Genomic DNA, 11,234 nt, shown 5'->3' on the forward strand with positions numbered 1-11,234 from the left:
TACCATCACACACAAGCACGCGCAGTGCATCAACCACCAATCACAGTTTTTACCACCAATCTCATATCTTTTCTTTTCATCATGGACAATCATCACACAAGCAAGACTCAACAATGACTCCACAATGGGGTAATCAGGGAAGGGTTCATCATGCACATTGACTCTTAACAACAAGCGCCCTCGAGGTGACTACAAGGCACACAAAGACCACTAAAGATCATACTTTGACACCACACGATACAAGTATGGACCACATGCAAAGACTCGACTCACAAATCACGTTACAACATATAAGACATCACACTAGACCTAAAAACATCAACGAAGACATCACGGGGCACGGGGTTCGACTTGCGGAGACTGAACGACCCCGCACCGGCCCATACTCGCGGGGGGTACGGTGGGTGGCCGTCCGCCCGCAGGCGGCGGTGCACTGTTCCAGCGGGTGGCCGTCCACCCGCCCATCCTCCCCGCTGGAATACATTTCTTGGCCAACTTCCCAACCCGGGAATTTCCCCAATTTCACCCAAAATCAAGTCCCAACACGCCCAAACACATATCAATAACCGTAGGGACTCGAACTCATAGGACAAGCCAAGAAACAACACAATTGAAGTCTAAACGTAAACTCTAAACATGCCAAGACCCAAGGATAAACGCATCAAAGTTCAAGAGCATCAAGAATCTCAAGAACGTCAAGAAACCAATATACAAAGCCCTAAAGACAAGTCCTAAACCTAGCACCCGAACATGCATAAACCCACCCAAGAATGCCAAGAATGTTACAAATAACAAGATTCACCATATAAGCCCTAACACAAGCTCTAAATACTCATAAACCGAAAAACCTGCAATCAACCACACAAGTTCATCAAGAATATTAAGAATCCATACCAAAATCCTAAAGACAAGCTCTAACAAGGCAAACATATCAAATCACACATTCAATCATCCAACAGAGCCAATCAATAAAAGATAGCAAGGAAAATAGGTTTTGTAGGACATGGGTTACCTGGTAGCTTTAATTAAACTTCTTACGTCTTCTAGGATCTTTTCTCAAGGTCCCCTTCCTATCAATCTTTCCTAGGCTTGTTGACAGGTAATTCTTTGTTTGAACTCTGGGAGGGGATTTTCGAGTGGGGAGAATAAGGTGGGATGGAAAAGGTTCTAAAGACTTTCTAATCCCTTTTATATAGATTTAGGAATCCTAATCAGAGTCTAATTAGTAATGAGCCTTCTTTCCTTATTCTAACAAGCTTGGGGCTTCAATATGGGTAAGGGTTCACGATCCTTCGTGGACCATATTAATTAATTAAGGGATCCTGACTGAATTAAGTTCTTTTAACTAATCTTTAACGAAATTAATTAAATAATTAATCTGAGTTTAAAGGGCGTAACACGAGGTGTTACAATTTGCCATTTGGTTTGTAGATTGTCATTTGGTTTGCAGAGTGTTTGTAGATTCCAAATGGTTAGCATAAATAATGTATGTTGGCATTTGCTATGTGAAAATGATGGATGAGATTGGAAATGGTATGCAGATTGTTGTCATTTACTACTGGAAATGGTATGCTACTGGAAATGTATGGAAATTGCTACTGGAAATGGTATGCAGATCGGAAATGGTATGCTACTGAAAATGTAAGCCAACATAAGATTGTGTAAATGGAAATTGCTACATTGTAAATGGTGATAAGCATAACATATTGGAAATGATAATTCATTACAAATCAATTCTTCAAATTACAGAAACATTCTGCTTTCCTTACACATAACCATTACTATTAGTCAACATAAGAACTTTATCTTTTGTAGGTGGATTGAGTCTTATAACTACCAACAACAAAATCCATATCACAATGACTCCACTGTCTCCACTCATTATCCTAGCACATTGTTTACCATTGCTTCCTTGCCCATCAACTTTAGCACAAGCTTGTAGCCTCATTTTAAGCCTTGCTATTTCTTCTTCCTTTCGATTAATCCTTCTCAATAGTCCAGGAATAATTCTTCTTGACCTAGCACACATGGGAGGATCATACCATCTAACAAAACCACACATTTGCCATCCCTACACAAAAATCACAAAATTGAATTAAAAAAAATTAATTCGTCCAATGATGTGGATAAAATCCCTAACCAAAAATTAATACTCACATTTTCAAATCGACACTCCCAATACCTTCTACCTGGATTATCATTAGTCCAAGATGTTTGTAGCTTCAATCGTTGGCTACATTGACAGTTTGAAATGCTTATGACCTCACCATAGATGTATTCTTCATTCCTTGAAGATGCAAATCTTTGACTACTATACCTTGTAGACATTTTAATACTGAAGGAATTTCATACACTGAGGAAGTTGTGGAGTTCTTCGTGCTTTGTGCGTCAAATAAGCCAGGCAACGTCAAATAAGCTAGGCTAGGAGGAAAATTAGGAAGAAGAAAGCAATATACTGAAAAGACATAATTGCCTCCAACAATGACGGCCAACAAACGCTAATTGGACGGAAGGACCTTTGGTGAAATGATTTAGAAAGTCAAGTATCTTTTTTGTTCAAATTAAAAGTCGATGACCAATTTTAGAAAATCGTAATAGTCAGAGGACCATTGCTGGAATTAACTCGTTTAGTAATTATGAACATAGAGTTCTGTAATTGTGAATATAGGGTTCAATAATTTATGAATATTAAGTTCAAAAGTTATGAATATATAATTTTATAATTATAAATATATAGTTCAGTAATTATGAATTTAGAACCGTGTCCACCTTGCAAGGTGGACACGGTTCCACAGCATACCGATTGGCAAAATGTAGACCAGGCCAATAACTTCTATCAAACCAATGGAAAAAAAAAAAACACAAATCAAATGGCTTGCATTTTTTAAACATGCGATTTGTGAAATAGGAGATGAAATTTTTTATTATTAGTCATGATCAATTAGGGTTTTTGAACAATAATAATAAACTTCGGCTTGTCAAGAAAAAAATAATATTCCATAATAAATTTCAGCAAACTCATCATAGAAAAATTTAAAACATCACATCACCAATAATTCAAAAACTAAAAGTAATTACACTTTAACACAAAAATTAAATCCTTCATTGATCTACATAACTTTCCAATAACCTTTTTTTTTTTAAGTATAATCCTTTTTTTTTCTTTATTAAATCAAGGACATTAGACGTGTTAAAAAGAAAAAAAAAAACTTACTATTGAAAATGCATTTCAAGTAAAGTTTGCTTTGTAACCTTAGTTAAAAAGTAATTAAAAAAATCAGTTTAGATTATTTATAATTGATAGTTCAAATTGAAAATATAGAATTGATACTACATTATAAAGAATTATGAGTATTTAAAAAAAATAAAAATTTGATAACTCAAAGGTAGGCACTTGTGTAGACTAGTTACCTTTTCAATCCCACGTTTTTGTCTCATCACTTTAATGGGGAGCCACATAAAGCAAAGTTGACTATGATCCTAAATGGACTCAACGTGTCTGAAACCACCCGTTTGATTTTGGATTTTACGAAATTATTATTATTATTATTATTATTATTATTATTATTATTATTATTATTATTATTATTTAGCACAAATAGCATAATAATTAATTTTTTATTTGTTACAAAATATATTCCTTAATATTTGTCTAACTTTAACGTCCCCATTGTTATATTAATTAACTTATTTTATGTATTTAATTATTACCTAAACTCTTTATTAACTTGTGAAGTTGGAAAAATAGCATTAAAATAGCATTTTAAGTGACTATTTTGTGGTACAATTATCAGTGGAGTCCACTTCTGATTTGGGTCGGGTCAATGTGAACTCGGGTTCTTCGTAGTGAGACGAAGAGATTGATATATTGTACGCTTAAAACGGATAATAGGTGAATGAGATATTGATTCTCAAAGTAGACCCATTTGAGTTGGAAAAATGAAGGAAAAAAGTGAGCTTTTGTCCCACATTGGTTTGGAAAGAAGATTTGCCCCCCTTTTTATACAAGAGCTCTTTTCAAACTTGTAGAATTGTATAGCATAGAGGCTCTTTCGCGCACATGTGGTTGGCAGGGTGGGGGTGCAAATCAAATTTCAACTAGAAATGAGATCAAAAATGCTTGATTCAATCCCGAGCTCAAGTGCGCGGGCACGAATGTCGTCTGACCTCGCGGGCTAAGTTAGTTATGCCAACTTTCGGTATCAGTGAACTAGTCTCGGAATTCAATTCTACAATTACGGAATTAATTCCAAGTGTTACAAAGCCAAGTTTTAATGGCCTTGTTTAATGTTATTTAGTACAGATTTTTTACACAAGAGAGGGAACAAGAAGAAAGCATACATACTTGCACGATTTTAGCTCCAAAATACTCTGCTCCTACTCCTTTCTTTGCCTGTGTTCATGGCTTTGCTCTAGTTCGCCAGGTTCGTTCATTTGGGTGCTCAAACGTCGAACCGTAGCACGTTTTATCCTGGAAAACCTAGGCCACAACGATCCTAGCACTTTTGGGAGGTGGCAAATAAGGTTTTAAGGAAAGAGTGGTCTCTTGACTCGCGCTAAAAACCCTATACCCAAACACAAGCCAATCTCCTTCCTCTTTCGGTTTGGATTATGCTTCTAAGCAAAAATCCTCTCACTATTTGATTTAGTTGTGGATTGGAATTATAATATGAGGATTATACGTTCCAAATTTGGTTGATATATATATATATATATATATATATATATATATATATATATATATATTTGTATATCTTTTCCGTAGATATATATATGTATATATAACCGTGGGGATCTAATTTATATATATTTGTGTGTATATATATATTTCGGATATATATCGAATAATATTTTATATACTTGTGTGTGTATATATAAATATTATTTTGCGATATTAAGTCGATTTTGGTTCATTATTACCAACAGAAGTTTGGTTAAATCAATCAAATCATAAATAAAAAATGTAATTACGGAGTATTTTTCTTTTTTAAAGCTTATAAATAATTCCAAGAGATGAAATCATATAGTAATTTTAGTATGAGATAAATATTTTTTTTATTATATATTTTGACACAATAAAAAACCCTAACTAAATAATCGGGTTGTGATTAACTAATTTTTACAAAACAATGTTTGTACATGCAATAAAACTCATATTTTCACCTAAATTGCAAAATTACTTATTAATGTTGGTTTTTATGATACACTATAACTACATAGCTGGATTCTTTATGTGATTATTGTATGATATTTTATACATTATATTATCTAATTCACTCATAGTGTGGTATGCATGTCATTTACAACTAATAATAATAATAATATAATAGATAGAGAGATTAATTTAGATTTTTAAAGCATTAATTAATAATATTTAATAATATTTTTAAAAAATTCATTTAATTAATTAATGTATTATAGATAATAATAAAATTTGAAAATTTCCTTTAAAAAAATACATTTGCAAGAAACAAGAATTCAACTTGTTTAGAGTTGGGGTTCAACCTTTTGGAAGAAGAATTTAACTTGTTTGGTGCAATTTATCTTGAATCTTAAATGTAATGTTATTGAAGCACAATATGAAGAAAGTGGCAAATAATAAGCCACTTATTAAGTTGATCAAATAGGATTATAAAGTATTTTATTAGTTGAAAAAAGTTTCATCAAATTCTCTTACAACCAAAAAAAAAAAAAAAAAAAAAGAAGTGAGTTCTAATGTTATTTATTTAGCATTAACTATACTTCAATTTATACGTTTTTCAATTGTGGCGATGATTTGAACCTGCTTACTAAAATGAATTGGACGTACAAGTGTACAATATTGAGTATGATCCCCGTTGCGGCTTTTGAGGAGTTTTTATAAGTGTGATTAGGAAATCAAAAAAAATGTGAATAAAAAAGAAAAAGAAAAAACGTGTCGAACACGCGCCCACTATGGGCGCAAGGTGTGCGCACCTGTCTTTCGTTGTTTTTATTTTTTATTTTTAAAGTCAGACATTATTTTTGTTTCTGAGGAGGCTTCACTCATGAAATAACCCCACCTCACATCTTTAAATAAGCCCACTCAAATTTATTGCAATCATTATTGCAATCATTATTGCATGGACCATGGTCCACACAATTGTATAGACCATAAATAAAAAGTACATTTTTAATATACTAAGGGTACATTATTTTTTGTACATGAAATACATTTTTTAAAGTACATTTTTAATATACTAAGGATACATTATTTTGTATAATGTACATTTAATACAAAAATAATGTACTTTCAGTACAAAAAATTGTATCTGATATTCATTGTCTACACAATTGTGTGGACCATGGTCTATGTAATTTTGCCAATTTATTGATCTAACATAAACCTAATATTCCAAACTTTTGGTACGGATGCTCTAAGAAACTAAAACACTAAACATAAAGTTTTAGGATATCTTATTTAGCACCGGAAGTCTGATATAGCCATTAGGCAGGGGGGCTTGTCTAGATTTTTGAATCTCAAAATCTCTAAGTAGGGGAAGGCAACTATTGTTGCACCCAACTTAAAGTTTAGATATAGACTTATTTAAAATAGTTTAGAATCCATGAACGATACTTGAATATCAACTTAAGTTTAGAATTTACGATTCCAGACTCAAGAAGGTAACCAGAACGATACTTGAATATCAACTTAAGTTTAGAATTTACGAGTCCAGACTCAAGAAGGTAACCAGAACTCAATAAAATGACCCGGGACTCAAAAAGGTGACTTAGACCAAGAAGGTATGTGGTCCAGACCAAGAGAGGCGATACAAACGAAGAAGGTAACCCAGACGGAGCGATCCGAACCAAGGGACCTGGATGAGGCTACTCGAGCCAAGTGGTTCTACATACAGTCGGTCCTGGGCAATCGCCGTTCCGCCTCGGAGCTCGTTTCCGGGGCCTGGGCTGTCGGATTTGGCCCACCCCTGTAGCTCATGTGTGCGAGCCTTGACCCGGTCTTATGGCCTACCACGAAGTTAACTAAATTAGTTAGAATCTCTAGATATAAATTGGAGTAAATGCCCAAAATGGTCCCTCGACTATAACTAAATTCACAAATTGGTCCTCGACTTTCAATTTCAACCAATTAAGTCCTTAACTTTGCAATTTTAACACAATTTGGTCCTCTGTCTATTTGACCGTTTGTTGACTGTGATTTTTGAGGATATATATGTAATTTCATGGTCCATCGTCGGATTTTTAAGGTTCCGGTTGCATTTCCAGACCGCACTGTTACATTTGAATCCACTGCCGAAAGCAATCTACCATCCGGTCGCCTTTTTTCATCCTCCCTTTGGATTCAATGTAGTTGAGTTCGTACCAGAGCGAAGAAGACAACGTGTTTCCGAACCGGTGCAATGTCATCCTGGAGGCCTCTACGTGCTCCAACGAGAGCTAAAGGTTCTTATGGAGACCGTCGATCACGGTCAACAAATGGTCAAATAGATGGAGGACCAAATCGTGTCAAAATTACAAAGTTAAGGACTTAATTGGTTGAAATTAAAAGTCGAGGACCAATTTGTGAATTTAGCTATAGTCGAGGGACCATTTTAGGTATTTACTCTATAAATTAGCCTTGTTTAATTATTACAAATCATGTCTTGTTCTTACACAACCTTCTTGTAGTATTCTTACATTAATCCACTCAATATTATTACTACAATATTTTTCCTTTACCATTATTTAACCCCGTATTGCTTATTCAAACTTATTGATTCGTACATACCACGGGTCAATTTGTTCAATCACTTAATTACTATCTTATGTCAACGTAGCAAATTAATTTAGACAATTATTAACTTCTAAATTTTATATGCCACAATAATTGTGATTAATAATAGACAAATTAAAAATGACTAACGTCCAAACTGTTCAAGCGTTGACCAATGCATCAGTAGGAACAATAGAAGTTTGATTCTATTCTATTGGTACCTTTACGTCGAACATCAATAATAGAAGCAATTTTGATGAGATTTATATGTAAATAAATTATTTTGTGTACGGCATATTTTAATCTGTTTTTATATTTAGACATATTCAAGAATTATATTAAAGATATTCATTGATTAATTGATATTATAATAGACAGATGTTACACTTATCATTTTATAAAAATAAAAAAAAATACAAGAAGTTTGGTGACTCACACCAAAGGCATTCTAGTATTCACGAACTAGAAAGTAGAAAGGAATTATTATGCTTTTAAATGAATATACTATATTCACATTCAATTCAATGTACCCCCTCCCCCCTTTCTCTCTATATATAAAGTCAGCTCTAATGAGTAGTCTTGTAAAAACAAATAAACTAATCTCATTTATCAATTTAAGATGGTAAATTTTGTAATTATGATTGTATATATGAAAATGCTCGATAATATTTTTGCGGATAACTAAATAACTAATAGTGCATACATATGAATGCACTTGATAGTACAAATTAAATACGGAGGTCTACGCTCAAAAATTAAAGTAGCTCGTAGTCATGTGCATATAGTATGAACAAGTATGAAAAGAGATAGAACGGAACCTGCGTTCTATTTTGAGGTCGAGGAATGAATGAGGTGTGTTTGGGAGTGTGTAGGTGAGAAAAAGGGTCAAAAGTCGATCTCCTCCTTATAGTAATAAATGCGTCTTTTATAGGCAAGTCTGAGTGAGCATGCCGGTCCTTCGACATGTCTTACACGTGTTGAGCATCATGGGTTTACCGATCATAATTATTACGCCCGGTGTCCAGATGGTATTGAAAAGGTTATGGGACATGATAGGACTATTTGTTCTGTCTGGAGAGTATATTTAAGTTAATTGTAGGGCAAAAGACTTAACGACCACTCGACCAGTCACATTAGTGAACTTCCTTGTCACGTCCGGTTGGGAATGACCGAATGAGCAATGAGACGGGGCGTTAAAGTCGAGTCTATAGGGCACTCGTCTGAATCGGGAAACGTGGTCGGGAGGTGAGGGCAATATGGGTCAATATGGTCGGTTTAGACAAACTCCACCAGATACGGTTGATCGTACTTGTATATTCCCTATTATCTATTATAAATCTTGAGTACACTATCAGTTATTGTGAATGTACTATCAAGTATTTTCAAATGCTTCATCCTAATTAATTACACAAACACATAACGTTTGATTATTATCAATGAACAGATAAGATTAGTCCATGCCTTCTCACAAAATTATTAATTCTCATTTCATCTCGATTATATATATACCATTTATTATGTGAAGTGAGCAATAAATACATAATGATCAGTACATACGAGGCCAGACATTAAAGTCAGCCTTCCCTAGTTGGCTAATACCTTCTTTCCTTGACGCATCATGCACAAACACATATAAAACGTTGTGGATACATCCAGGCCATATACAATCCTTATCTATTACTGCTTCGGTGCCGAGGATTAATTCGGATTTAAATTACTATATGTGAGTCTATACACAAAACTTTTCTAAATCCTATCAATCTATATATTCATATCACTTAAATTCGAGATATTAATTTGTTAAGAAAAAATTTCACCCGAAGTGTAGGTGGTTTATAGTTGACAGTTTGGTATAATTGTGGGTGTATATATCAAATATGGGTAAAATACGAGGGGCTTTATATATATATTAAATAAACTATATCCTTGGTATTATATAAGAGCTTGTTTGTTGAGTAATATAATCACAACAATCTAAATTAAAGTTCATTAATTGGTTCATGCCAAGAATTTGCCCACTTTTGCCTTTTGTCTCTCTCCCATGCATCCACGTTTCTTCTGGGCGGGCTGTTAATTTGCGCAGAAAATTAATTGACACACCGATTGAGTGGTAGCAAATAACTCTTCAAGCACGCATTTGATGCCTGCCAGGCCAGTTCTGGGAATTGAATTGAAGCTCGATCTCTCAGCTCGCTCCTTCTCTCTCTGCTGCTATTCTCTTCTCCTTCATTTCTTCGATCATCATTTAATTTGTAGGTAGAACCCAGAATATATATGGAGGTGAAGATGAAGAAAAGCCTTTCTGAGAAGATGACGATGATGCAGAGGCAGAAGAGTGGGAATAAGAAGAGGTTGTTGATCAGTATCAACGTGTTTGGAAGTGCGGGGCCGATAAGGTTTGTTGTGAACGAGGATGATAAGGTTGTCGGGGTGGTGGACATGGCTCTCAAGCAATACGCTCGCCAGGGGCGCCTTCCGCTTCTTGGATCTGACCCCCATCATTTCTTCCTCTACCCTGTCACTTCAGGTTTCGAAGGTGAGCAACTCCAATTAAGTTGGTTGATTGTTAACTTGTAATTAGTATATTACAAGTTCGACTTTCAATTCTTTATTGATTTGAGTGGATCAGTTATTATGGGCAATTTAGGTTGATTTACTTTCTTAGGCTTAAGCTGTCTAAATGTACAGTTCAAATGTCATATTGACCTTCTTGGTTTAATTTGAACTGGTTAATGGACAATTTAAGATGGTTTAGGTACCGTTTTAAGGCTGAGTTTACACCGTACTGCACATTCTCAAATAGTTGCTGCGAATTTTTTTTTTTTCACAAAAAAAAAAAGATAAAAAATCAAAATCAAACATGGATGGTGACTTAGCTTACTATTATGATATCTTTTTGTCCAGCTTTGAGTGCATCAAGTTCAATAGGAAATTGTGGGGAAAGGAACTTCATGCTGTGCAAGAAGAACAGGCAGCCATTGATGACAGAAGGAAGGCCACAGGTGGTGACTGGTTTGAAGGGGACAAGAAGCTGGAAATCATGGCTCACCAAATCTTTCTTCCACAAGATGATCCTCACTGAGTAATATGTATGTATGTAGGTGGCTCTGTGATGATAGATGTTCTTGAAGATATCAAGTTATAAATGTAATCACCTCTCAATATAATGTAGCTAGCTTAGCATCCTATGCAAGTCATCCATGCAGATGCATGGTGTATCACCATTTGTAACTTTACTATCCTAATTAAGCATCAAATGGCTATTAAACCTGGGGTAAGTTGCTTGATTTTCATATATCTAGCTAGTATTTGCAGAATAACTTTAATTTTACATAAATTAACAATAATATATTATTTGTCATGATAGCAGTACTGCAACTCTACAATTATGGAATCCCAATGACATCATTGTACTCAATGATACATGACTTCTTCAACCAAAAATTAATTAAAATGATGAGAGAATAGAAGCAGTTGTGAAGAAGACAGAACAAACCTGCCC

General features: G+C 34.4%; 1 protein-coding gene and 1 long non-coding RNA gene across 2 annotated transcripts; one reads left to right on the top strand and one right to left on the bottom strand.

Moving 5' to 3' along the window:
• Positions 1–2,013: 2,013 nt before the first annotated feature.
• LOC109168503 lies at positions 2,014–2,248 on the bottom strand. Its single transcript, XR_002052090.1, has 2 exons — positions 2,158–2,248; positions 2,014–2,071 (listed from the first exon to the last, which is right to left on the bottom strand). It is a non-coding gene; the product is annotated as an uncharacterized LOC109168503 (long non-coding RNA).
• A 7,453-nt stretch (positions 2,249–9,701) lies between these two features.
• Positions 9,702–10,987, top strand: LOC109168469 (uncharacterized protein At4g22758-like). The gene is made up of 2 exons (XM_019317494.1): positions 9,702–10,268; positions 10,637–10,987. Exons 1-2 carry the CDS (start codon positions 10,007–10,009, stop codon positions 10,816–10,818), a joined length of 444 nt encoding a protein of 147 aa, XP_019173039.1. The 5' UTR covers positions 9,702–10,006; the 3' UTR covers positions 10,819–10,987.
• The last annotated feature ends 247 nt before the right edge of the window (positions 10,988–11,234 follow it).

Source organism: Ipomoea nil, unplaced genomic scaffold (genome assembly GCF_001879475.1).
Source record: "Ipomoea nil cultivar Tokyo-kokei standard unplaced genomic scaffold, Asagao_1.1 scaffold3199, whole genome shotgun sequence".
NCBI lineage: Eukaryota > Viridiplantae > Streptophyta > Magnoliopsida > Solanales > Convolvulaceae > Ipomoea > Ipomoea nil.

Bases quoted from the DNA above. Each gene is read 5' to 3' on its own strand.
- LOC109168469 (XM_019317494.1), top strand. From the start codon at position 10,007: ATGGAGGTGAAGATGAAGAAAAGCCTTTCTGAGAAGATGACGATGATG. The intron at 10,269-10,636 runs GTGAGCAACTCC...CTTTTTGTCCAG, and splicing joins TGTCACTTCAGGTTTCGAAG to CTTTGAGTGCATCAAGTTCA.